This window comes from Catharus ustulatus, chromosome 22 (genome assembly GCF_009819885.2).
Source record: "Catharus ustulatus isolate bCatUst1 chromosome 22, bCatUst1.pri.v2, whole genome shotgun sequence".
Taxonomy (NCBI): domain Eukaryota; kingdom Metazoa; phylum Chordata; class Aves; order Passeriformes; family Turdidae; genus Catharus; species Catharus ustulatus.
In genome coordinates this window covers 472,412-499,572 of record NC_046242.1, presented here as the reverse complement: position 1 = coordinate 499,572, position 27,161 = coordinate 472,412, and the positions used below count along the sequence as shown (strand labels likewise).

The window sequence follows — 27,161 nt, the reverse complement described above, 5'->3', positions numbered from 1 at the left end:
CTCTCGCTGCATTGCTGCTGTGCTGGAGGTGGCTGTGGTCACCGTTCCTGGGGCTGCAGGGCTCTGGGACCCTGGGTCAGCAGCAGGGTCTCTGCCAGCACAGCTGCAGGGCTCAACATGCTGGGCTGTGCCCGGCTGCCCCTGACCCCACTGGGGATCAGAACAAACTGAGGGCAGAACCCTGCTGGACAGAGCTGCTTGGCTGTGTTGGTCACAGCAGCTGGGACAGGAGAGAGCTGCTTGGCTGTGTTGGTCACAGCAGCTGGGACAGGACAGAGCTGCTTGGCTGTGTTGGTCATAGCAGCTGGGGCAGGCAGTGCCAAGGCTCTGCTGTGTCACCTCTGTGAGCGCATGGGTTAAAGCAGCAGTGCTCTGTGCCTCAGTTTACCATCAGAACTACCATTTTGAGATACCACACAAAGGACAATTTGAGATGTAACTGGATGCGGTTTGTGGATTATGAACGTTCAGTTCCCAGTGTAAAGGGCGAGTGTTTCTATACTGACCCTGTGGGGGTCACAGCAGAGACCCCAGAGCTCCCGGGACACGGAGGTGGCGGACACAAAAGATTGGAACGCTTCACCCAACTCTGGTGACTCCAGATCTACGGAACAAGGTCACTCACTACAACAGAGCTGTCCCAGGAAGGGATTCCTGAGAGGGGACATTCGGAATGCACTACAGTGCTGCGGGAGGCCGGGGGCGATGTGGTGTATCCGCGGTGCCTGGTTTCCAGTGCTCAGTGCACTGTTGCTGTGCCCGACCTCCGTGGCTGTACGCGGTACCCCAGCCTGTCCCCGGTACGCGCCCCGCACTCCGGCTCTCCCGGTGTCCCCGGGCCGCCCCCTCAGGCGGCCGGCCGCGCAATGCACGCCGGGACGCGCGCGCTGCACGCCGGGACACGCACCCGCGCCTCGGCCGCCCAAGATGGCGGCGGGCGGGCCGTCCCCGCCCCCGGCCGCGCATGCGCATCGCCGCGGCGGCCGCGCCGCTCCCGCCCTCCCTCCCGGCGGCCGCGGCGCCTCTGACAGCGCGGAGCGAGCGGAGCGTCCCCGAGCGCCGGGACCGCGCACCGGGACCCCCGCACCGGGACTGCGACCCCATACCGGGACCCCGACCCCTCACCGGGACGCCGCGCCGGTGAGTGGGACAGGCGGGTGGCGCCAGCCGCGCGCAGCACAGCGAGGCGGCGGCGCTGGCGGGGCTCGGTAAGGCCGGGGCCCGCCGTCCCCCCGGCCCGCGGGTTGTCCCGGCCGTGGGCCCGAGCCGCTTTCCTCTCCGCTCTCCCCCTCCTCTCCCGCTCCCCGCCCTCGCCCCGCTCCCCCCCCCTCTCTCCTCGCTCTCAAAATGGCGGCCGCGCCCGTTGGTGAGGAGGGACCGGGCGGGGCGGGGGGCGGCGGGGGGGCCGGCCCGGTGTCCTCCCCCCGGCTCGGTGTGGGGGGGCTCTGCGGGCCGGGGCGCGGCTCCCCCGCTCCCCGCGGGCCCCGGCCCCGCGCCCGCGGTGACTCTGCAGGAAAACAGGGCCCGGCGGGAGCGGCGGGGCGGGCGCGGAGCCGCCGCCGGGCCCGTGTCCCCCCCCCCGCGGGCCGCGCCGCTCCGTCCGTGACTTAGCAAATACCGGGAGGAGGCGATGGGCCGGGGTAGATCCGATAAAATAGCCTTCAGGGACGGTGGGCCCGGTGTGTGCGCGGAGGGGACCTCGAGCATCCCTCCCCGGTTGCTGCCGGGGCTTTCCCCCTGTCACCCTCTCACCGGGCAGGGCCGGGCGGCGGCGATGGCCCAAATCGCCAGCGCGGCCGAGCACCGAAAACAAGACGAGAATTAATAATCCAGGGAAAGGAGTAGGTGTTGTTTCAGAATTTGTCTCGCATCCCCAGTTTTCCTGCAGTGCTCAGCAGGGCAGCAGCGATAGGAGGTGGCTCAGACCTTCAGAACCAGCTGCAGTAAAACGGGGGAGGGAGGTCTAATCTCTCCTTCTGGGGGTCATATCGCTGCCTGGATGGCTGCAGGTGCACAGGCTTCCCGTGAAAACCTTATAATATTGCTAAAATCCTGTATTAATTGCTACTCCCGAGGTTTTGTTTCGGCAGGAGGTTATACGCAGGCAGGGCTTTTGATGGAAGTTGGGGGGTGGGAGTGGTGCCTCCCTTGAAAAGTTTGGGGTTTGTTCAGTTCTGTGGGCGTGAGATTTTATTTTTTTTTTAATTTTATTTTTTCTTTAAGGTGGATGCAGTTAAGCTTGACCTTTAATACCAATAATAATGTGACACCTTCCCTTTCTTTGCCATGGTATCACTCGAACCATTCCCTCGCCGATAGTGCTGCAGCAGTGGGCTTGGTTGGTGCAGGTCAAGTCCTTTCATAATGAATTGCCTACCAGGGATGGGGGAAGGTTAATCTAAGCTATATTAAAAATCTTTAATATACAACATTTTAATATAATTAAATGCTTGGGCGTATTGACCTGGCTGGATTTTGTGGTGATTCTTTTAAGTGTATGTTCCTATGACAGTATTGTTCATGGCATTAGGAGGTGGTGGTTAAAGAACCTCCGTTCAGTGATGATCATTTTGTAAATGATTGTGCAGCATTTGGCTGGTTTTCGGCAGAGAGAGGGTCTGCTGTCAGAATGTTATTTGCCCTTAGAGTCATTTTGTTAAGTAGGAAAATCATGTTGGGGAGCTAAACAAAGAAAATATTTTTAAAATGTAAGATGCATTGGAAATACCGGTCTTGTTCTCGGGCATCTCGTTTTTGTGTGTTTCTGTTGCTGTTCCCATGTTTGTGGATGCTGTGAGCAGCCATTGAGCAGGGAAGAGACTGGGTGGAGTAAGGAGGCAAAGCTGCGAAATGGCTCGGTTACCCTTTCAGAGCTTTTTTTTCCTCCCTTTGCCGGGGTGGAGGAATACTAATTGCCGTAACAATGAAGTCTCTTCTTTAGAGAAGAATCTAATGGTGCAGGAAGCTTCGGAAATGAAACAAATCTCACATTCTGTTCTGAGGCTGATTTTTCTGCAGGGTGGATTTTGATTTGTCTGGCAGTGAGAAGTGACCAGTCACTGTTGCAAAGCCGGATTTTTTTTGTCTGATAACCGCTCCAATTTATCCACTTACATATGCACTTGTTGAATTGATTTTATTTACTCTTTAGATAAGAATTGCAATTTCTGTGCGGCTGTTTTACACACAAGATTTTCTGGAATCTAGAGAAGCCTCTGTATTGTGGCTTCATGCTGTTATTTGTTCATGGAACTTCTTGGTTAGAGCGGATTATGGGTGGGCACACAGAAAAAGACAATCCCTGGTTTCTCTGGTGACCACAGTGGAGTGACTGCTGTCAGTGTTCAGACTGGATTGCATTGCCCTTCGTCATGTGCCAGGTTCTTGTAAAATAACATCTCAGGATTTTGGGAGCCCTTTTGAGCACTGTAGCTCTGGAAGAGCATTGCTGTCCCCCTTGGGTTCTACTGCTCAAAGTTGTGCAGGAAAGGCGTTTGAACAAAGGATTTGTGAGAATACAATAGGGATTGGAGGAAACACCTAGGAAGGGCTGCCTGTGGAAGTGCTCTCCTGTTCCACATGTGCCTCATGGCATTCCCACCTGATTTCAGTGCTGATTGGAGCAAGTACAGCAGCGAACACGGATGGTTCTGGGGTTTTGCTTTTTCATGGGGGTTTCAGTTCTGGAGTGCAGTTTGTGATAGGAGATGGGCACACAAAAAGGAGACTGTGTTTCTCTTAGTGTGCCCAAAATTAAAATAAGGGACAGTGGTTTCTGCATTATTTCTTCTTCATTCACTTGGAGTAGATGTTCCAGAATTCAGTGGCTGCATGAGCTAAATGACTGAGTCTAATGCGTATCCAGGCTAAGGCCAGTGAAGAGCCCTGTAGAACATTTTCCATCTTAACAGCTTTGGTTGATTTTTGCCCTTGAAATGATGGCAACCACTTTTTCTACAGGAGTAACTTGTTCATTTGGGTTCTGCAGAAGCAAAAGGCATCAACAGTTCCTTTCTGGCTGCACGTGGGCTCTGTCTGGCCTGTTCTGCTGACTCCTGTGCCTGTCCTGGCTCCTGTGCTCCTCCCAGACTGGGAGCTCAGGTTGTCTTTGCTCTCAACTTGCTGTCTATCCAACTTGCTATGGATGGGACAGCTCCAGAATCAACATCTGCTGGCTGCCTTGTCCTGCACTCCAACCTTGTCTTCCATGAAGAACTCCACAGCCAGTGTCCATCATTAATTTTAATGTGTTTATACTTTTGTGGAGTATTCTGGACAAACAATAGCTGGGCCCCTCTGCCTCATGGTAGCTCAGGTATAGAGTGCGTATGTTTGTAAGTTTTTTTGCAATCCTCTGTAGCTGTCTTGTATTCCTGAACTAGAGGAGTTGGAATTACCATAGTAGGAAGGAGAGTGACATTTGAATAGTTCAGTTTAGGTCAGCTCTCTTCTACTTGGTGAACTTCAGGCCCATTTTCTAAACTAAAGGCAAAGACTGGGAGAGCAGCTGAAGCTTCCTTGGAGTGGGCACTGAAATACTTGTCAGGCTGAAAATAAGAACTATGTAGGCCTAAATTCAGGAAATCTAGAGGACAATAGAAATCTGTAATTACTATTAATAGGTAATTATTTCAGATTTCCATTAGGGTGTGGGGGAGTCTCCAGCCTCTAACATGTAATTTGTGATGGCAACTGAAGATCTTTCCCAAGGATCAGAGCCGTGTGTGCTGATAGAATGGTGCTGGGGCTCTCCTGTGAGGTTTGTTGCAGAGAAGTTGTTAAGTTATGCACTGTCCATACTTGCAGATCTGTCAGTGACGTTAGGACTGACTCCTCTTTCTCCCTTTTATAAGAGCTTAAGTATCATTGGCAGGACAGCCCAACTGCTAAAAATGTATTGCACTGGTGAAGCCTTGCCTGGGTTTAGGGGCTTTTCAGGAGCTACTTCATTACCTGACACAGGGGAAATGGGGCTCCTAATGTGGCTTTGAAGGGTTTTATTAATGGGTGATATTGCTTTGTCTTTTGATCTGCCTGACAGAGTAGGCTACACTTTAAGTTTTTAAAAGTAGGCGTTTACACCAAGATACAATCCTGACCTGTTTAAAATCAGTTTTCAGGTATATAATGGAGTCTCCTCAGAATTCTTGCTCTGAATGCTGTCCATGCTAGGGAGTGTGAATGGCTGTGCTCTGTGGGCAGGATTGTGTCATCACTGGGGTGCAGAGGTGAGGTGGGGGCTGTAGCTGTCACCTCAGCTTAGTGGCCAGGTCCTGAGCCTGGGTGGAGTTACATGTCTGCTTTTCATGTATTACAGTTATTTTAGAACAAAACTTTTCTCCATTCCTACCGTTTTCTAAGATCTGCTGATGAGCAGTACATATTAAAAGCGTTGGTGAGAACCAGGATTTTGTCTGATGAAGAACAGAATCCCAGTTTTACCCTGGAGATGCCAACTGCTGTGGGTTAGCCCAACAGATGTGTGCTGGTAAACCTGCATCTTATCTCAGTTGTTTAAAGAAGGGCCTTTTCTTCTCAGCTGTGGCAGGACCTGCATGAGGCAATAATGTTTGTCTCATTCATAATGTTTAAAAGCTTATTCTGTTTTTTTTTTTAACCTCCTGTGCTCTCCTTAAGGGTGTGACTTAGGCTCCCTTGCTTTTAGTTCACTGTCTTGGAAGCCACCTATCATTTCACTTCCTTCTGGCATGTACTGTCAGGAACTTTCAAAGGAAAATGTTACTTACGAAGTAAGTGCATGCTGAACTCCATTTCCTTGGGACTGTAAAGATTTCAAAACTGGTGCTGTGCTCAGCATTGTCGCGCTGACCAGTAACAAGAGCACTGATGCATGTATAACTATGTAAAAAAAATCAACATTATTAATTCAAAGTATCTGCTAGTTAATACATTTGGAATTATTTTCGCCATTTCCTTCTTACTGGTGCTGCTTCTGAGTGAGCTCTACAGCTTGGCTTGGCTGCTTGTGGACTTTGGATAAGGAATATGATTAAGTGAATGTAATAAATACATCTTCATGGTTGTGATTCTGTTGATTCTGAAGACTTACCTGACATATTTTACTAGTAACTACTTGCTGCAGCCTTGAGAAGGTGTTTCCAGGGATGGGACCATCCATGGCTGAGGTTTGCAGGTGGTGCAGCAGCAGTGTCTGTCCTGTAATTTCCTTGGATCCGTTGTTAAGTAGGTCCCTGCTGAGGGAGTTGGTCGAGGGCTGTTCAGAGGCACCTTTTGTTCTGGGGCTGGCTGGTGACTCAGCTGTCACACCTCTTGTGAGGTAGGTGACAGGCTCTGTGGCTTGTGCTGTGCTGGATTGCATCTGGGATAGCGCAGGGGCATTCATGGCTGGGATTATTTATACCTTTCCTCTTGTATCCATGTTAATTGTTCCCCTTGTGCTCCACAAACCTTAAGTTATTTTGGTTTAATTAGACGGACAAGTGTTCCCCCTCCCGACTCCCCCCGAGATTGGCTCTGCCTTGTTTTGCTGCTTAATGCTAAAGCAAAGGTGTTAAGTTTATCCTTCTTTAAGACTAGAGGAAAATCAGCTGGAAGCATTTAGGCTGTTTGCTGCAGAAAAATGACAGTTTCTTCCATCAAGAAACAACACTGGCAGCTTGTCTTGTGCTGGATTCACCTTCTTTTTGGGATGAAGAAAGAGATTGGATAAACAATTTGGTTTGTTTAAATGCTCATATCTTTGCAATCTATTAAGAGGATGATGTCATTAATGAGTGTCTGTATGTATTTTAAACAGATGGTGTCTGTTAAACCAGTAATGCTAGAAGTTTCTGGTTCTCTCACCTTCAGCTCTGTTTTAGAGACAAGAGTGTAGTAGGTAAAGGTGGGTGATAAGAAAGATGAGACACCTCCTACCAGAACCCTGATTTCATTATTTTTGTACTAGTGTCATGAAGGGTTGAACACTCTTCCCTGTAATAGAATAAGGTGTTATAGATGACAATTATGATGAGCTTTTTGTTTTGGGGTTTTTTCCTCCCTCTCCTGTGGGCAAGTGAGGCCATTTTTGGTCAACAAGCTTTGCAAATGGCTGGAGGATGATTGAATAGTGGAAGTTCTGTCTAGGTTCTTGTTTGGATCTCTTTGTGATTTACACCTTCCCCTCTTTTTCAAGTATTAGCATAGGAGTTCCTTTAAGTTTCCTTCTGGTTATTTTTCTATATAAATTTAATCAATTCATGGTCGTTTTTGTAATATTACATTTCCAGTATAACAGGCAATTTAATGATTGAATTATTTAAATTTGGATATAGTCCCGTGACCTCCTTTACAATTATAAATCTTTAAAAAATTACTTAATTTTTCAAGCCCGGGAAGCATGGGAGGAAGAACTGAGAACAAATAATTTCAAACCCATTGCATGCTGCTGGCAGGTGTATCTAAGTGCAGCACTCTTCTGGTGGTCTAGAACTGCTATCCCAGAAGGTGTGTGAGTTGTTTGACCTAGCAATAATGAGACTGGAAAGTGCCCTGCTGGAGCCATCCAGCTGAGCCTGATGTGCTTTGCTGTGAGCAAGTGTTGAGTAGCAGTGTGTGACATGGAGTGTGTAACTACCCCTGCCTGCTGTCCTGCCACTGTCACAGCACTGTGGGGAGTGCTGTCAGGAACCTTGGCACACCTGTTAGAGCTTTATTTGCTACTGCAGCCTGCATTCTTCCTGCTAGTGCTAGCTAAATTTACCTGCATTTTCACACAGAATTGAACAGGCAGATTAGAAGAAGGATGTTTTCCCTTGTTTTCCACCAAAGCCTGCACGCAGACCTCAGGCTGGAGCTCTGACCTGGAGGAAGCTCAAAGGCTCTTAAATGAGATGATGTGACAGTGGTCAAGATGTTTCTCCTGAGAATTACTTGTATCATGCTTCCATCAGAATTGCAAAACTGACGTGGTACGTGGAGAAAAAAATGTTAAGATTGAATTAATTTTAAGTCTTGTTTAAAAAAATATTTTCTAAGCAAATTTGGTCCAGATTCCTCAAAGCCATTTAGTGTTGGTGCCTGGGAAGATAACGAGGCCAGAAATGTGTTTTGTTGTTTTACAGTCCTAAAGGTGGGCAGTGACTGCCAGTGATGTGTTAAAAACTTACCTTGAAATAATATGGGAAACAGACATGCACAGGAGTTGATTTCAAAATGCACAGGCATTTCTTTAGGCAGCATGCTGCATGGAGCAGCCAGCTTGCTCCTGCTTTATAGCATCTTGATGGCATTCCTTAGCTTTATTTTTCGGATGTAATTGCAACCTGCATTCCAAGTCTTTGGAACATAGGCTCTATATCTGATCTGCTACAGATTGCTTTCTAGTTCCCCATGGGTTTGGTGTTGAATTATTTTCAGAACTAAACTACTGTATTGGGGTTTTAGCAAAAGCTGTAAAAGTAGGTGAAATGGGGAAGAAAACAGGCATACAATTTTTCACTTTTTTCATGTTAAAAATATATTTCCTTTGATAAACCTGTAAGTGAACGGAAAGGGAAAATGTTTTTGTGAATTACTACAAACACTGCACAGAATGCTGTGCTCTGTGGATACCACATTGATGTATCACACAAAGTGTTGACCTACGGGCGTTTTGAGACTTCCCTTAATTGCAGAATAACAGGCTTACTAAACATATGAATTAAAAATAAGGCTCAGAGTTGTAATTCAGATCAGATTTGCTTCTTGTTTTGTTTTTCCCAAATCAGATAGCTGTTGGAGCTCACTTTGTGGTAATCCCTCAGCTTTACTGATGTAGGCTGAAAAGTGGAAAAAAGATTAACCCAGCTCATAAATGAGTAGCTTTCTCATATTCTCCCACTCACCCCTGCTGGCTTAGCAGGTGATGGATTCCAACATTTTCTAGGATAAGGTCTGTTTGCTGCACTAAGAGCAGCTGCATGGCTGTGCCTGGGTGATTTCTGCTGTGGATGAGCTTTCCTGCAGTAATGGGGGGCAAGATGGAGGCAGGAAAGGAACTGGATTATTCTACTTGTAACTGTTTTTCTTTCCTATCAACAGATAGAGACATATCTAGGAACTCTTTTCAGGTCCAGTAGTTATCCCCAGGAACCATGGATATTACTTCATTTCTATGGAATCTGATTTGGAGTACGTTTGTGGAAGGAGTTGTTCTATTCTGTGGCTTGAGTTTGATAAAGCAGCTTTTTGCTCATGGACTTTAAAACAAAATCAGACCCATTAAAAATTAGTTTAAATTAAAAGTAAGTTTTCTTGTATACTTGGTAGGATTTAGCAACATAATCCAGAGGTTTAAGAGAGCAATTCATGGGATCTAGTTCTTCCATAAGGACTGTAGCTCTAATTGCCTGGGAATACTCCCAAATAACTCCTTTAAGTTCTCTTGTTAATGTTATGAAACAGGATACACTGTTGAAGAACCTGGCAAGGACCTCCTGTGCCAGCAAGAGACAATGAAACAAGAGTTTCTCCTTTATTAATGCACAAATGAATCCTTTCAGCTTTAAAGAATTGTGGAATTTAATTCCGATTACATCAATTCAGTTACTCTTTTTGGTGGCCTTTGGTTTTCATAAGTAACTGGCCTTTCACTGGGATTGTAAAATTAGCTGAAGAGAGGGAGCTAACTGAAGTAGGATTTTGGGTATGTTAACGACTCTAGGAGTTTTCTTTGAGGTAAAAAAACCTTTTAAGAATGATAGAATGTGTTAGAGAAACCACTTGAAAGTTGGTAGCATGTAGCTGGACACTCCAAAATACTTAAAGTCTTATATGGGTTACTGGCATTTGAAATGATAAATTAAGATCCAAATTTGGACCTAAATGTGAGTAATGGAAAAACTCTTAACTGATTTCAGAGTGTGTGCCCAGTTTTGTGCTCCTGATACTGGTGATGGCTCACGTGGCTTTTTAACACCCAGATGCTTTTTGTGGCATTTGAGAAAGTGACATCCAATTTTGTTTCCTTCAATAAACGTTCTTGTAGAATATAATTGAAAATGTTGTCATAATAATACTTACAGAAAAAATGGTCTTGCAGCTGAGTTAACAGAATTATTAGAATTCTGAAAAAAGGGCGAAAATGTGCAATTCCTAAAGCACATCAGTGCTGAGCTAAAGCTTTGTTGAGCTTTCAGAGCTGCACTCTGCTGTCTGTTCTGTATCTGCTGATACTTCAGCTCTGTAACTGATGCCATGTATCTCTTCTAATTTTTAATATAACGAACTACAGTTACATGTTTAGTGTACAAAGCTTGTGTTTCTGTGGGGAAGACTGTTTATGGAGCCTAAGCAGCCGTCATAAAAAGTGCAGAAACTGAATGGATTTCCAGTGAAGTTCCTGGAGGAGCCATGGGCATGTATTTGGGGTGGGCACTACCAGATCAGGCTGCTGGACAGCAGCAGAGCGAGCCTGGGGTGGTGCTGGTGTGTGGAGCAGTTCACTGCTACTGCCAGTGTTGGGAGCCAGGGAACGGAGCTGAAGCTGATTTTTGGTCTTCTTACACCTCACTGTGGTGGCAGAGCACTGCAGGGACAGGCACTGGCACAGCTCCTGGGAGATGGATCACAGCTCAGCTGGGAGTGACTCCACTGTGACTCTGAACAGCAGAAATGGGCACTGTCAGTTGAGCCGTTTCAGGGGTTTGTTAATGGAGTTGGTCCTTAAAAGTGTTTTTGACACACTTGATAGAAGCAAACGAAGGTGGTGAAGAGCCTGATGCTGAGGTTTGTTGTGATGGTGGAGTTTGGTACCTCAGGATACACTTGTGAAAATGTGGGTTTGGAAGGGTTTAGGTATATAACCCAAATTTTGGTACTGTTCAGCATCCAGTGTACTTTGCTAAACAAAATCATAATGAACTCTGAAGAAACTTACTAGATTTTAGGAATTTTAATTTTAATTTTGCTCTTGCTTGATGCTGGTTCTGGTAAATGAACAAGTATTTTTATCAGGTTGAGACTACAATGCTGATTAATTAATTTGATTCCCTAATCTGTTTCTCAGTTTTATTTGGAGAATACTTAGAGAAAATATTTAAGTGTCTCCTGAAGCAAGTATGAACACAGTTATAGAAATGCCTACAAGCCAAGGTGTATCATTTATTGGCATGGCATACAATGAGCTGAGGGGAATCTCTTGCCTGAAAGTGATTATTTTTCCTTACCTCATGGCTGTGACTGAGCGTGCAGCTATTGTGCTTGGATACCTCCTGCAGAGCTGTCTCAGCTAACAAATGGAGCTGAACTTGTTTCATTTTGCTGTTGGTGCATTTATGACTCATTTGCAGGTCTCTCACTAAGTTATTGTGAAGTTTTCCAGTAATCTAGGAAGCACTTGAACCACACCGATAGCTATCAGTGGAAGAGTCCGGTGTTTGAAGCCAGGAAGCAGCAGCAGTCTGTTGAATCCTCTTAGTCAGCCTGGGAGGAGGGTGTTGCTGTCCGTGCCAGCTCGGTGTGCCCGGTGCCAGCGTGGCGTGGGGCTGGCTGGGTGCCCTGCTCGGTGCCCAAGGGTGTGTGCTCCCAGGTGGCACGGGCTGGGCAGAGCCAGGGGGCAGAACCAGGGGGCAGAGCCAGGGCAGAGCCAGGGGGCAGAGCCAGGGCAGAGCCAGGGGCTGACTGGGCAGAGCCTGGGCAGAGCCTGGGCAGAGCCAGGACCTCGCAGCTCCTGCGGTGGCAGTGAGTGTCCTCAGTGTAGTGAAGCTCAGGAATCTTTGAACCCCACTTTAGGCAGAAGGGGGGCGATGGTCAGACATGAAGAGACAGAGGGTCCCATTTATTTATTTGTTTATTTTCAAATGAGAAGGTCAGAAGAGCCTGCACTGTGCTGTTTTCACCTTCCCTTACAGGATAGGGTTCTTCTGCTTTTCAGGTATTTCTGTTTGGTTTGTTGCTCTTCATCAATAATTCTGTGTTTTAGAAGCTTGTGCAGGGAAAAATTGTGGCCTGTGATGATTCTTGGCTGTCTGTTTTTAAATTAATTTCTTTTTAAGGATTATGCTTTAGTGTTCCACTCTCTAGTCCTGCAGCACTGGAGGATTGAAGTGTGCCTGCTGTCCTTACTGCTCTGATGTTCTGCCAGTCCTATGTCTAAAAGCTGATCTGTAGCTGAGTAGAAAGATGGGCAGGTGGCATGAGGTGCAGTTGCCTGCTGAGGATCTGCTCCTGTTAGTGGGGCTGAGGAGTATGTTTTGTGTAGGTAAGGAGTGTTTCTGTTGTTGTAGAAAGCTGTGCAGGTCCTGTGCTGCCAGGAGGAGTGAGAGGTGCCCATTGCATGTGCCGTGCCTGTGCCAGCGACAGGCGTGCTGCCAGCTCCTGATTTTGAAAGGCTTGCAAAGACACCTGATACTGCTGAGAACACCTGTAGCCCTCTGTTACTGTCCCTTTGCAGAGGTTTGCCACTTGGTGCTTTTGTATGTGCAGGCTGTTGATAAGGAGTCAGATAGGTTTTAAGTTAGAAACTGCAACTTGTAGGAGGAGTTGGAGGGAGTAAGTGGGTATTAATAAAAGGCACACAATCCTGGTTCACAATTAATTAGTAGCTATTACTCCATGGGTGGCTAAGTTCAGTGTGCTTTTTCCTGTATTAAATAGTGGACAAACTAAAATTCTTATGCAATCTAATTCTGTCTTGACACTGCCTTAGTGGAGTGCCTTAGGATGCTAATACAAAGTGTCCAGTTTCAGGCAGGGTGTGATGAGTGGGTGGCGGTTCTTTGTGGGCTGTGTTTGTTCCCCAGGGATCCCCAGAGCCCCAGCTGCCTCCCATGGCTGAGCTGTTTGAGGGTAACACGGTGGTGGCTGGCAGGTCATGGAGGAGGACTGGTTGGTCTTGCTTTGCTGAAGCCTGTATGGCACAAAGTCTGCTCCAGCTGGAAAAAACATTAAAAAAGTGCACATAGTGGTACAGGTGTGTAATTAATGGTGGTCCTTTGGGATTTTTGGGTTTGGACACTTTTGCTTGACTGGGTTGTTTGTGTATGGGGGTTTTGTTTGTTTTGTTTGCAGTGGGTTTTGTTTTTGTTTTGTTTTGTTTGTTCTGTTTTTGTCTATGAAGGAGGCAGTCCTAAAAATACTTTGCCTTCTATCCAGGTGGCTTCATAGTTGAAAGTCAGGAATGCTGAGCCGAGTGCTTGGAACATACCCTTTGTGCAGGAGTGAGATCCTGTAGATCAGTTGGTTGGTGGCTTTGGCTCAACTGTAATTTGCTAATAGCAGGAGTAGCTGCTTTACCCTGTAGCTGTTGGAATTTATCGAGTACTAGGATCTGTTTCTCACTAGCAATTCAGAGTTAGATTGTGGATCAGCCCAGGTGTTGGGGAGTGGATGTGGGATATGGAGAAGTTTGGGGTTACTTTACATTTGACTGGGAAAATGCATTTCTAAATAGGTGACATGTGAAAGATGGCTTTACAAACGCAGTTGCTGTTATTTTTAGACAAAGTGCTGTAATTGCATCTCCCAGATACCACAACAAAATTGATGAGATATTGGGATTTTTACTGTGCTGCCCTCGCCGGTCCCGGTCCCGGTCCCGCTGTGCTGTCCCCGCCGGTCCCAGTCCCGGTCCCTGTCCCGCTGTGCTGTCCCCGCCGGTCCCGGTCCCGGTCCGGCTCACACCGCGTGTGCCGCGGCGCGCCCTCTGCAGGCGCCTCTCGGCACTGCCGGACCTTCGCTCTGATGTTAATTAACTCCCTCGCCGTTAATTTGCGGGTGGTGCCCTGCTCTGTGTGAGCGCCGCACATCTCTTGAAACACGGTTGTCTCTTTACCTGGCGTGAATTAGGTATAGGACAAGAGGAAGTGAAATGCTTGCTTCTGTTCTCTGAAAGGATGCAGCCCATGCTGTTTGTTTTCAGCTGAATTGTTTCTGAAATAGCTATTGGGGAAGAGGTTAGACTAATTAAAAGAGGCATTACCTGTTCAGAGTGTTCCTATCCTAACTGGCTTGCAGGGCATGAATAAGCAGCCGTGAGTGGTACAAGCTTACTATTTTCCTTCTTTCCTAGCAGGCTATTGTTTACAGGAGGCTCCTTAGTGAAATTGTTACTGAGCTGTGATACTGAAGTCAGTGTAGCTGTGTGTCTAGGGAGGGGCAGAGGCGAGGCAGAGGGAGCGTGCAGTCCTCAAGCAGTGGGTAGGAAGTTTACAAACCCACCTGGTGTCTCTGAGCCTCTGTGTGTTGCCTCAGTTTATCTCGGTGTTCAAGGCTGTTGGTCAGTCAGACTGGCTGAGCAGCTGAGCGAGTGATGAGTTGTGTGCAGAACCTGCCAGGTGTGCCAGAAGTGCCATTTCAGCACTTCCGTGCTCCTGGTGCTCACGAGGTCCCCGCAGTGCAGAAAGCAAAGGCGGTGCTGCCTGCGTGGGGTTGGTGATGTCGCTGTGGCAGAGGTTAAAGCTGCCCAGTCGAAGCAGGCTGTGTACTGAGAATGCTGCAGTTCCTGTTTCTGAATCAAAGGATACTAATGAGAGTGTGTTTTGGAAAGGCACAGCTCCACTGGCTCGAACTGTCTCAGGTTGGGTTTCTGCCGTATCCCGAACTGGCTGCCGTTGCCGGAGGTGTCGTGATCACTGCCCGAGCCCAAATGCAGTAATGGGCCTGTGGCAGCTCTTCATGGTCACGGTGCCACTCTGATAAGATTGGGTGACTGTTTAAAAATTTGCTGTGCCCTAAATGTGGGCGAGATGAAATATTAATTCTGGGTAAACTGCATTAACACGTGACTGAAAAGAAAACAAATAACAATCTGTTAGTCAGAGATTCTTTGTTACTCCCTCAGGTGGTGGTACTGGAGTGGGAAAGGTGGGAAAAGTCATTTGTGCGCTGCAGTTGTGTGGCACTGTAGCTGCAAGGGCCCGTGCTGGGGTAGAGCTGGAGTCTTTAAAAATACTGTTTGGATAAATCTAAGAAAGCTACCTGAGGAATGTGTGTTTTAAGGAAACAAATCATGTCTCTTTCTTCTCCATGTAGATGGATTGAATCTTCTGTGTTGAATGCCTCTGGATTTCCTATTGGATTTCACGTCTGGGGAAATACTTGTGATTTAAGCCACTGTGGCAGACTGAATTGTGGATCCTGGGTTCCCAAGACTTTAGCTCTTGAGGAGAAGCCACTGCTCGATCACGTTAACCTGACATCTCAGCCACGATGGTGCTGTCACAAAGGCAACGAGATGAACTGTAAGGGATCATTGCTTTTAAGTTTGTGTTGCATTTTTATTAGTCTTCAATTGTTAGTGTTTGTTTCCAAGTAGATTTTGGAGTGTCTCTTCACATGCTGCATGTATTTGCAATGTTGTTTTGTAGAAATCGAGCGATAGCAGATTACCTCCGTTCCAATGGCTACGAGGAGGCATATTCGGTTTTTAAAAAGGAAGCTGAATTAGATGTGGTGAGTTCAAACAAGATTCTTCATCTGCATTTTAATTTAGAAACCTGTCAGTTTTATGGCATTTGCATCTGTTCTGAACCTGTGTCTGTTGCCTACCTGTTAGCTCAGACAGTTTCAGCACTGGAGGTGATGAACTCATACAACTTATTGCCTTGTCAGAATAGGGAAAAATAATCATTGGGTGAGTTGGCTGTTTCTGAGCAAATGGTTTTGTAACCAGATTTGCAATGGTCTGACACTGTGCAGTTTTGGAGACTGACTTCACTGGGAATCTTTGAGGAAACAGGAAGACACACCTGGATTACTTTCGTCCTCTGCTTTATCATACAGAGCCAATGTTGGAAGGTTTTTTTTTGGGATTTGAGTTGGGTCAGGAGTTAAGTCATTGCCTGAGTCTGTTGCACACTTGGTGCAGTAGGGGGGCAGGCTGAAACAGTTCATGGAAGTTTATCATCCCATAAGGCCAGGTTGGATAGGGCCTGAAGCAACCTGGTCTAGTGGAGGATGTTCCTCCCTGGCAGTGGGGTGGAACAAAAGGAGATTCAAGGTCTCCTCCAACCCAGACCAGTCTGTGATTCTGTGACCAGCTTTGGTAAGCAGCTCTGTTTGCTTAGACTGTACAGATGCCAGTGACTCAGACCAGTCATTCCTTTCACCTTCATTCTGTTGATTTGCCTTGGTCACAGGTGATTTGGTATAATCTTTAACTTTGCCACCTATTAGCATAGGAAGTGTGCATTTCATATGGCTACAGCTGGATTGAGTAGTAAACTTCTGTGTGCTGGGTAAATCCTCTGGATAAATCCTTGGCTTTTCTTTATTACATATTTTGCATTGTTCTTTTTCCAAAATACTTTGACTTAATTTCTCCAATTTGCTACTAGTATTGAATAAATAAGTAGAAATGACAAATTGAAATACCATACTTATAATTGAAAATCCTAGTATCATTCCCCTATCTGCCTCATCTATCGACCTAATTTAGTCTCCTCTTCCCAAAACTTAGGAAAGCAATCTAAATAGGTTAGATGGTCCTGAGGGAAAGAGAAAATGCAGTTGCCTAAAGTTTCATGACTTTTATGCAAGAAATTCTGAATTGGAGTGGGCTACTCTACAGAGGAAAAAAAAGGTAAAGGCTGAAATTGAGTAAATTGGAAGGATTGATGTGTAGCTCTACAAAGACAGATTTAATTTTTGTATGGATTATTCATGCAGATAACTCCAGCCGTCTCTGACCAAGGTAGCCAGTCCTCAGAGCTTTTATCTTCTGTGGAGTAGGCCTTGGCATGGTTATTTTCTGATGTCTGTTGTCTGCATCTCATTTAGAATTATTGTAGCATTAGACTGTAATTTTGTGATGGAAAGAAAGGCAGCATTTAGTTACTTCTGTGTCTCTGATGTTTATTTTTCTATGTTGCTTTTTTTCCTCTTTAAATGCTTCTCAGAATGAAGAGTTAGATAAGAAGTATGCTGGACTTCTGGAAAAAAAATGGACATCTGTTATAAGATTACAAAAGAAGGTAAGTAGAGATGTGCTGGATATACAGGTACAAAAAGTTAGCACAGAAAGCATTCAGCATTCATGCATGTGCAGTCCTGAAGCTGGAGAGGCAGGAGGTGCCTGAGGCAGCTGTGAGTCGGGAGATGGAATCTCTGTGTGCAGAGGGTCAGGCTGGGCTAGAATGGAGGAAAAATCAGTGCTGCCTCTTGTCCTTGGCCATGGCCCTAGAGGGAAGGAGCCATTAGCTCCAGTGCATTCCAGTGGGGGATTGTGCTGCAAGTGCAGAGTACAAAACTCTTTTTAGTCATGCTTCAATGGCTCAAGAGTGTCTTAAAAGCAAAAAACCCTTAAAATCAGTGTGCTAACAATGAAGTCCTATCCCTTGTGCAGGTTAGTACAGCGAGGGTTTATTAGCCCTCCAGTGTTTCTGTTGTTGGTTAATGTGTGTGCTAGCTCCAACAGGACACAGAATTCCTGCAGCAGTAGCATTCCTTTTTGTTAGCACAACCTTCTTTGGTAGTTTGGCACAATAGTAATTCAGATGTATTTGTACAGTGTATGAGTAAAGGGGATTTTGTAGAACTTCTTTTTCCTTGTGAAAATATTTAGGAATTTGAAAAGAATAAATGATTAATGATTAAATTATTAAGAATTAACTATAAATTATTAAAGAATAAACTATAAGTGATTAATTTAGGTTTGATTTTTAAAACCAGTGCTACTGAATGTTGGTAATCAGGTTTGGTCCATGCAATCTTTGCTTTACTGTGAGTTGTTATTTGGATTACTAATGCAAGAAGGTGAATGAGATCTTGTATCAAACTGGAAATGAAAGGTCTCTTTAAAATTCATACACTTAGGTAATGGAATTAGAATCGAAGCTGAATGAAGCTAAGGAAGAATTTACATCAGGTGGACCTCTTGGTCAGAAACGAGACCCTAAGGAGTGGATTCCTCGTCCTCCAGAGAAGTATGCGTTGAGTGGGCACAGGAGTCCTGTCACTCGAGTCATTTTCCATCCAGTGTTCAGTGTTATGGTCTCTGCTTCAGAGGATGCCACAATAAAGGTATGTGTGTGCTCCAGACAGCTGGCTGTGGAATGGGTGACATCAGTACACTGAAACTTGTTCTCCTACTGGGTTTATAATGCTTAAAGTTAGCTGAAAAGCACTTTTCAAAATGCACAAATTCAGTTAATTTATAAGTAACAAAACCTCATAAAAAGTGATTTATTTTTCTCTACTGTTAAGCTTTTTAGGGCTGTCTGTCTCTTGGTTGATTAATGATTGAGCAAGGTGCCAGCCTGGCCAGCAGAGTGCAAGTGTGAGGCTGGAGAATACAGAGAGCACTGGGCTGCTGCTAACAGGCTGTCTGCTCCCTTTCAGGTGTGGGATTATGAGACAGGAGACTTCGAGCGAACCCTGAAGGGGCACACAGACTCTGTGCAAGATATTTCCTTTGACCACACTGGCAAACTCTTGGCCTCCTGTTCTGCTGATATGACCATTAAGCTATGGGATTTCCAGGGCTTTGAGTGCATCAGAACTATGCATGGTAAGGTATAAAGGGATTGAGTTAGCAGTCTGTGAAGTTAAGAGATGTTATTTATTTATATTTTTTTAAATCCAGGAAAACTGCTGATGTGGAAAGGGGTTATAGACCAGAGTATTTTCCAAAAGAAAAAGGGGGGATGTAGTTTGATGCTTTGAGTGCTCTGTAAATAGGGGATACATACACTGTTTATGGAATGAAATAACATCTTAAATCTGCTATGCATGATAGTGTGGGAAACATCCCATAATGATACTGAAATAAAATGACAGAGGGATTTTAGCTTTAAGTATTAAACGTTTGCTAGACAATAAAACTGCCTTCAAATCAGTGGGATGCCTTCCTTCAGCCCTCAGTGGTGTTCCTGCTGCAGGAAGGGAGGAATCGGTGCCAGAGGAGCTGTGGCTGCTCCATGCCTGGTTTGGCTGTGTGTGTTTGATCACATGGGTTTGAAAGCCATAGGAAAAATGAGAAAGTACAACAACCACAGCTATTAGATTCTAATATTCATAAAACCTCAAGTTTACAAGTAAAGATTATTCCATAAAACATGCACTGCTGCTGTAGCTACTTGACCAATATTAAAAAAGCAGCAAGGCTTGCGTACTCTGTGAAAACTCTACCAGTGCCACTTAATGAAGGTTTTATTTTGCTTTTAGGTCATGATCACAATGTTTCTTCGGTAGCCATCATGCCCAATGGAGATCATATAGTTTCTGCCTCAAGGGATAAAACTATCAAAATGTGGGAAGTCCAGACAGGGTAAGTGCACTTGTGAGCGAGCAGCACCAGAACAAAAGCGAGAGAAACCACTGTGTGTAGAAATGGGACACAGGACTCTGAGTGTCAGCAGGCACTGTTTGAATTGAGAAATGATGGTGTGCCGTTCAGAGTAATTCACTGAAGGATTCCGCCTCAATCATTAGGCAGAGGGGTTTAGATGTTAATACTGACTAATTAAAGCTGACTGATTTTGTCTTTCTAGAAGCTATGAGGGTAGGTCTCCAGCTCATAACCAGCTAGGAAAATAAATTCACTGAGTTTAAAGCGAGTATCTGTTACCTTTCTTGACACAGATCAAGGTGTCTCCTGAGTTCTTTTTGTCTTCTGTTTGGTTCATTCATCAGTTGTCTCTCTAATACCTAAATGATATGTAAATCTCTACTTGGTCTTAAAATACCAGTTCAGTGCAAGTAGTCATGTCAACTTCATTTTCTCCCAAGTTTCCTGCTTTTTGCCATAACAAGTTTTTGCTAGCTCTTAGCTGTCATTGCTCTCTCACATCAGCATCCTCTCTGTGAACTCTTTATGGTGTGCTCCATCACCTGCCAGGATGAGCGTGTGTGCACTGAAATGTTTTATCTTGGCCATGGAGAGTGGGTTGTGTCCTCAGCTTTCCAGGGCACGTGCAGTGGGTGGTGGCGCCGGTGGCTGAGTGCTGCTGTGTTTTTTGCACAGTTACTGCGTGAAGACTTTCACGGGGCACAGAGAATGGGTGCGCATGGTGCGGCCCAACCAGGACGGCACCTTGATTGCCAGCTGCTCCAACGACCAGACGGTGCGCGTGTGGGTGGTAGCGACAAAGGAGTGCAAAGCTGAGCTCCGAGAGCACGAGCATGTGGTAGAGTGCATTTCCTGGGCTCCCGAGAGCTCCTACTCCACCATATCAGAAGCTACAGGATCAGAGGTAATGTTCCCGGGCTGTTACACCAGCACACACTCGAGACAGCTTTGCCATGCTCCGTGTAGCACTGACAGCCCCTGAGCTTTGGGCTCACAGGGCCTGGCAGGTACAGCAGCTGTAGGAGGACTTTTGAGTATCTTGGTGTGCAGCTAAGCCCTGTCTTTTGTGGTTAGGACCTGTCTTTGCACTAGTGAAAGTGAGCTTGCTCTGTTCAAGGGGGGTGAGAGTAGAACCACTGTCTCATATTGCAGCAAGGAAATGTGTGAAGCAGCTTCTTTGGCAGAATGTGAAGATTATGAGGATGCTTAGCAATTGGAAGGTAGATGGGGGAAGGAGCCAGTCAGGAATGCAGAATGAAGGTGCCTTGGGTGCAGTGTGTGTCAAGGAGTCAGGCACCAACTGCTGTGTTTTACTGTACAGCTACTGATGGGAGAAAACATTCCTTAACTAAAATGAATCCCAGTTGTGTGATCACAGATACCTCTTCTAGTGAGCCTCAGAAAAGGCTTGCTAAAGGCCAGAGGAAATTTCGTTCTAAGGATGTTAAAGTATAGAAGAAAGGAACTAGAAATTAATTCTAGCTTCTAGTTAACCCTCCAACCCGGCATTGCTGTTTCACCCTCTGCCTCCAAAGGTCTTGGACACCCCAGGGGAAAAGTAGCCACACTGAACACAGGGACTTGTCTAGTGATGGCTTTTACAGGTTATTTCAGTCAGATTTCACTTGACTCGCTAGAAGATCCTTACACACTTTTAGTTGTAATTAACCCGAGAGTGCGTGTGTCCGTCCTGCGGCCGCGCGGGCTCTGCGGAGGCGGCTCCGCTGCCCCCTGCTGGTGGGATCGGGCACAGCCGCCTGCCCTGCACACCTGGACAGGTGAGAGCTCGGCCGGAGCTCGCTCCGTGCATGGGCACACGCACAAGTCACTTAAGAGCAGGGAGTTCTCAGAAATTCCTAACCCTGCTCCATTGCGTTTTATGAAGAATGTGAACACAAAGGTATCTGTGAGCTGCGTCCTCGTTTGTCCCGAGATGTGGCACTTGAGCTGTGTCTGCTGTTAACAGAGGGTATCATGCAATAGCAAGTGTGAATTCAAAGCATTACTTGGCTTGAAATCAGCAGGACAAACAACCATTTCTTTTAACAGACTGTCTAATTCTGCTATCATTAGTACCGGTGCCTGTGACTTAGCTTTGTCAGCATAGCTTTACTCACTGTTAAGCTGTTGTGTGATCTGATTTGGTACTAAGCAATATCACTGGGATGGGGTCTGCTTCATTCCTCCTCTTCCCATTTCCGTCCTATGTGTACCATAACTTAAACCATAATTTTCTGTAGACTAAGAAGAGTGGCAAGCCTGGGCCTTTTCTGCTGTCTGGATCCAGAGACAAGACCATTAAGATGTGGGACATTAGCACTGGCATGTGCCTTATGACACTTGTAAGTCCATTGGTGTTTTTTCTGGCAGTCATAGCTGCATATGTACAACCAGTTTTAATGAAATGTATTATCTTGCATGCCATGTTTTCAAGAGAAGCCAGAGTTCTAATAATGCAAATGCTGGAAATACAGTTTGAATGGCTTCTGTAGTTCAGATCTTGTTGTTGCTAAGAAATACTGACAATCTCCAAAGTCATACTGTGATGTAGGTTCTGTGATGAGTAGCTTGGTTTGTTTACAGAAATGCTGGTAACGGTCTGAATTTTGTTTTCTGTGAAATATCACATTGTTGGCACTTGTGGGACTTGCTGTGGGCCATAGGCTGCTGTTCTCAGCTCAGATTCTGGCTGGACTGGGTGGTGGTGCTGGGGCTGGAGAGCAGAATTAGTGCAGATCACATGAGGACTGCTGTTTGTTTGCCTTCAAGTACAGGAACTTGCATTGTTGGGAGAACTGATAGGTGTGTATAATAATAGAAACTGGAGATAAGCTGTGAGTTCTGAGAGGTTTCAGGAGCTGTCCTTGCCGGGCCAGGCAGGGGCCCTCAGTTTGCCATCGTGTGAGGTGTGGGATGCTCAGCTCTCAGCCTGCTCACTGCTCTCTCCTTGTGCACAAGGTGGGCCATGATAACTGGGTACGTGGCGTCCTGTTCCATTCTGGGGGAAAGTTTATTTTGAGCTGTGCTGATGACAAGACTCTCCGTGTCTGGGACTTCAAGAACAAGCGATGCATGAAAACCCTCAACGCGCACGAACACTTTGTTACCTCTTTGGGTATGTATTGCTCCTCGAGCCAGAGCTGCTGCTGCCCTGCTGCCTGCACTGGGCACCAGGCTGGCATTCACCTTGGGGCTCTAGTGGCACCTTGTGCTCTCTGTGTAGGAGAAAGGAGCTAGAAATTCAAATCTCTAGTCAAACCCCCACCCATGTGAGTTGTAGAGTTGGAGTGTGCTGGATTTTTTTGGTTCTGCTGCCAGTGTTGAGCATGGATAAGGATGTTAACTGACAGGGAGTTCTGGAATCTGTCACCAGTGTGCAGGTGCCTGGGGAGGGCTCTAGTGTCAGTGCTGGCCCAGCAAAAGGAAAAGAAGGGTGTGCACAACAGTCAGAAAAGAGTTAGTTTGAATTCCTGGACATTCCAGGTTTGTGTTACCAGATCTTGGTAATAGCATGAGAGAATTTGGCTACAGAAGCACAACCAGGAGCTTTGGAATTTAGCCTTTGAGCTGGTAGAATTGCTTTGAACAAGCAGTGCCCCTCAGTGAGAGTAGGAAATGCTGAAGTTCTGGGTTCATTGGTAACGTGAGCTTTTGTCTCCTGGCAGATTTCCACAAGACAGCCCCGTACGTGGTGACTGGGAGTGTAGATCAAACAGTAAAAGTGTGGGAGTGCCGCTGATGGAGTTCACAGTGACCCCTTTTCCTCTGGATGCACTCAGATACCATGGTTACCCATTGAGCTCTGTTTAAATAAATATTGTCCTTTCATGTAAATTATTCTGGATGTAGATTGAGCTTATTAAATGTTACACACAAAGTATTCATGCATGGTGAATCCAAATTGTATACTGTAAATTTACATACGTTGTCTAGAAGTACCATAGGTTTAAGAACATGGGCTGGCATTGGTCACATCAGACCTGAGAAGGCAGAAGTGGGATGCTTGGAATAGGGCACTTAACTGAATAGTTGACAGTGTCGTTATGTCGGATAATTATACCTGTTTTTCTTTCTGCTGTCTGTTGGTGCCTGAATTGGTGACCTCATTTGGGAAAAGTTTTGTAGGGCTCTTTCAGAAATGTGTATCTATGTAACATCACTTAAGTGTGCTTAATAAATCTTCTCTAAGAATACTAGATAATAAGGCTGCAATTCAGAATCTTCTGAACCTTATATGTAATTAATGGAAATTAATGAAACTCTGGAATATTTGTCATGAAACATTTGCCAAATCAACAGAAAACACTTGTTTTGGCCTCCTATCACGCAAGGGTTGGTATATTTATAGAACTGACTGTAAACCTGAAATAAGACAACAAATCTTAGTCGCAGCTGATGTGATAAATGTATTTATTTTTTATTTGGTCATTCAATGGTTAAGCTGTGCTGTTAAACTAAGTTTAAATGGTTTTTTGTTTGTTTTTTTTTTAATGCTAGACAAACTTCCAGGAGGAGTTGTCCATCCCACTAGAGTTTAGTGATCCAGTTTCCAGTAGAGCTTCCTCTCCCAAATGACTGCCGTGGTCCAACTTGCTGTTTGCTTTCCATGTTTGTTAGAGATGTGCAATTCCTATTACACAGCAGGATCAAAGGACACTTCCCTCATTCACTGGCAGGAAATTGGGGTATACAGGTTTCTTGGTTTCCTTAGTGCCTCCTTGGACAATGAGGTGATCCTCACCTTGGCAATGTGGCTCCAATAAAAATGTCCTGGGGTTTGCAAGTGCAGAAAAACCTTGGGCTGCAGCATTGAAATGCTTTAAAGGAAGCACTAAGTATCTGAGAATCAATTTGACAATGGCAGGTCAGATCCATGCAGGCTTCTAAAAGATGCCATGAACAAAGCCCACACCCATCTGTGGGAATGATGCTAAACATTAAAACCAAACCCAAATCCTATCAGCAAAACCAGCCCAGCTCAGTTACTAGTATTTATGTTGTTTGGTGTACACAATTTTTAATTTGCATATCCCTAAGGTTACATATTTTGATCTGAAATTAATGAAAATATTATTAATATTTTAATCAGCATTTTGGTGACATATTCCATTGTAGATAACCAAGAATTACAATACTTATCAAACTAACCAGGTATTTTTAAAAATCAACTTTAAAATGGACAATACAATGAAGTACCAGGCTGATGTTTTAACAGGTGAAGTTGTGCTTTATTTTATTCCTTTGGTTTAATCCATGGCTTTTAAAATGACCATTTTAAAGCTGAGAGTCCCTGACCAGCATAGGGTGGGCTGGAGGGTGAACACACTGCACTGGTGAGGGCGAAACTTCCACAGTCAGCCCCGAAGGACCCGTTGTTCTGTGGGAGGAGCTGGGTTGGGGTGTGGGATTCTCTGGGCAGCGGTGGAGAAGGGGGGTTCTGATGTGGGGGTTTCAGAGCCAGTTTATGATCCTGGCTGATCTCTTAAAGCCAGTGGTTTCTGTCATTCTCAGTGTGTTTTGCTGCATAAGCATGCACGAATAAAGTCTGTTTTGTTTGTTAGCTGCTTGGACTGGAAACATTTGCTGCTTTTTGTCCTATTGGAGAATTCCAGATACAAAAGTAGTGCATCTTCAATCCCTCCATGCATCTGCAACTGTAAAGTAATGACATCTGTTTACTTCCTGGTAGGACCTAGAAACTTTATTTAAGTCTAAAGTAAACCACCCTCATGTACATAACTCAAACCTGAATGAGAAATTAAAGGTACCTGTGATGTGGAAGTTGTCTACTGCATTTTTTCCCTGTAGCAAAGAAACATTTACCAGGACCCCTGGCCCCAGTGCTGGCAGCAGTGTCCCTGCTGTGAGCCTCAGCCCTGCTGCTGTGCAGAGTGAGCCTGCTGGGGCAGCAGGGAATGATCTCAGGGATGGTCCTGAGCGGACCAAAGCTGAAGCCCTGGTTGGAAGGGAGCCACACCACAGGCGTGGGAGTGAGGGGACACTCTGGGACATGCTGTGGGACTGTCCCCACTGTTACTGTCAGCTTGTGCTGTGCCTTTGCTGTGATCAGAACTGCAAGAGTTAGGTTACTGGGTCAATAATGAAATAAATGCATTGGAGGGGGCGAGAGGTTTGCTGGTGCTTTGGCACTTCCTGACTAAACCTGGCAGCACGTGCCAGGACCCAGCTCTGGCCTCTTAGCAGAGCCACTGCAGATCCCTGGGCTGAGCCTAGCATGGGCCATGCCACACGGGCCAGAAAGTGCAGCATTTTTTGTGGTTTGGATAGAAGCTGGAAACTTGATGTTTTATACTATCTTGCACTTCAGAAGGGGAAACAAACCCATCCTGCTTTTTTGTGTGGTGTGACCAATGTGTGCCCGGGGCACTGAGGAAAGGAAAACAACCCCTGGTTGGTAGTGACTGGGGACTGTGGGCATGGGGTCCCTGCCTCTCCTCTGCCTCTTCCTGTCCATGTGAACTGCCTGAGAAATCACTCAGACAGCTCCTGACTCCCCTGAGAGCTGTTGAAAAGGAAAAATTACTTTGTTTTCGTAGACAGTGGTGGCTTGGTAATCCTTTAATGATTTGAATATTGCAAATGCTGAGTTGAGTGAAGGAGAAGCGCCCTTGGAGTGAGCTGTTGTGTCCAGCTGTATATAACGTCCGTGTATGAAATCAATACCGAGAGTCCTGTAGCAAGAGCACGTGCATAGAGGGGTGGGATGGCCGGGGGGGAGCGGGGGGGTCGCGTTGGATTTGCAAGTCACAACTGGCAGTAACTGGCCTTTTTATCTTTCCACTGTGTCATGTAAGTAGCTGCTTTCCTGTCCTCCCTGTCCCTCAGGCTTCCCCGAGTTCATTCTGAAGAGAGGTTAGCAAAATCCTCACGCTTTAGAGTCGATGCCGACATCGACGTGAAGGCAAATGTCAGATGTTTGTTCGAGCGCTGGTAGAGGTTGCAATTGGAGAGAACAGTTCCCAGGCTGTAGGAGTTAACTGAAGCTATTGACACAATTAAAACAAAATCGGTAAAGGAATGTATATAATACTGCTCTGTGTTTTACAGTAAGATTTGTTGCTCTCAGACTGTGTAAAACAAAATTTATTCATGTTTTCTGCATATTAAAAAAATCTTATTGTACCAATTGGTAAACTATTAAATGCATATAAAACTAGATGTGGTTTTGTTTCCTTGGATGCAAGAATTAAAACTATTTTGAAAAAAGCTATTGGTGTTTCACCCTCAGATTTTGCTCCCACCTGCCTTGCCCTTGCTCTGATTTTAATTTAACTTGTGCTCCCCTGAGGCTGCAGGAAGTGGTTTTGAGCTGGTTCGTGGCAGCTGGATTGGTGAGAGGCTTTGTTGGTTGATGGGGTGCAATGAGGTGCTCCAGGAAATGCTCTGGTGGGCTGAGCTGGTCTCACAGGTGGGCAGGAGAGCCTTGTCCTGTCCCTGGCACAGGCCAGCCCTGGCTGGGTTGGGTTTGGTTGGATTTTCCCTTCTCTTTCCCTGCTCCTCCCTCGGTGTTGGAAGTGGTGAGGGCAGTGGCAGAGCGTGGCTGTGCATCCTTGTGGGAATTGCTCTGGCTTTGAGGCAGCACAGGGCAGCTGGGTGCCTGCAAAGCTGAAGGCACTGCGCGGTGCTGGCACCATCTGTTCTGCTGTTAGGGTCCTGTGCCTATCTATGTGTGCTTTGGTTTAATTTCTCCCTGTGATTTGGCCCTAATTGCCTTGAGTACTGTTTCGAGGTGGGTCAGGGCACATCTTCATAATGGAAGAGCATGGATGTGCCTGTGAGCTTGATGTAGGGAAGGAATGAAAGGGCACTCCTGCCAGCTGAGGGCTGTGGAAGAGCTGGTGGGGGGTACTTTGCAGTGGGAGCAGACATGGAATGAACATTTGGAGGAGGCCCACTTGCATTTGGGAGAAAA

General features: G+C 45.9%; 1 protein-coding gene across 2 annotated transcripts; it reads left to right on the top strand.

Moving 5' to 3' along the window:
* The first annotated feature begins 995 nt into the window (after positions 1-995).
* PAFAH1B1 (platelet activating factor acetylhydrolase 1b regulatory subunit 1) lies at positions 996-26,405 on the top strand. 2 transcript variants are annotated; one of them, XM_033078047.1, is made up of 11 exons: positions 996-1,140; positions 14,974-15,182; positions 15,309-15,393; positions 16,839-16,913; positions 17,755-17,961; positions 18,280-18,448; positions 19,105-19,207; positions 19,904-20,132; positions 21,469-21,570; positions 22,187-22,343; positions 22,894-26,405. In XM_033078047.1, exons 2-11 carry the CDS (start codon positions 15,151-15,153, stop codon positions 22,965-22,967), a joined length of 1,233 nt encoding a protein of 410 aa, XP_032933938.1. In that variant the 5' UTR covers positions 996-1,140; positions 14,974-15,150; the 3' UTR covers positions 22,968-26,405. The 2 variants fall into 2 exon arrangements, with proteins under 2 accessions (XP_032933938.1, XP_032933939.1); XM_033078048.2 differs by lacking the exon at positions 996-1,140 and adding an exon at positions 1,323-1,366.
* Positions 26,406-27,161: the final 756 nt, after the last annotated feature.

Excerpts from the sequence above, each read along its gene's own strand:
- PAFAH1B1 (XM_033078047.1), top strand. The coding sequence starts at position 15,151 with ATGGTGCTGTCACAAAGGCAACGAGATGAACT. Across the intron at positions 15,394-16,838 it reads AGGAAGCTGAATTAGATGTG|AATGAAGAGTTAGATAAGAA; the intron begins GTGAGTTCAAAC and ends AATGCTTCTCAG. Across the intron at positions 17,962-18,279 it reads CAGAGGATGCCACAATAAAG|GTGTGGGATTATGAGACAGG; the intron begins GTATGTGTGTGC and ends GCTCCCTTTCAG.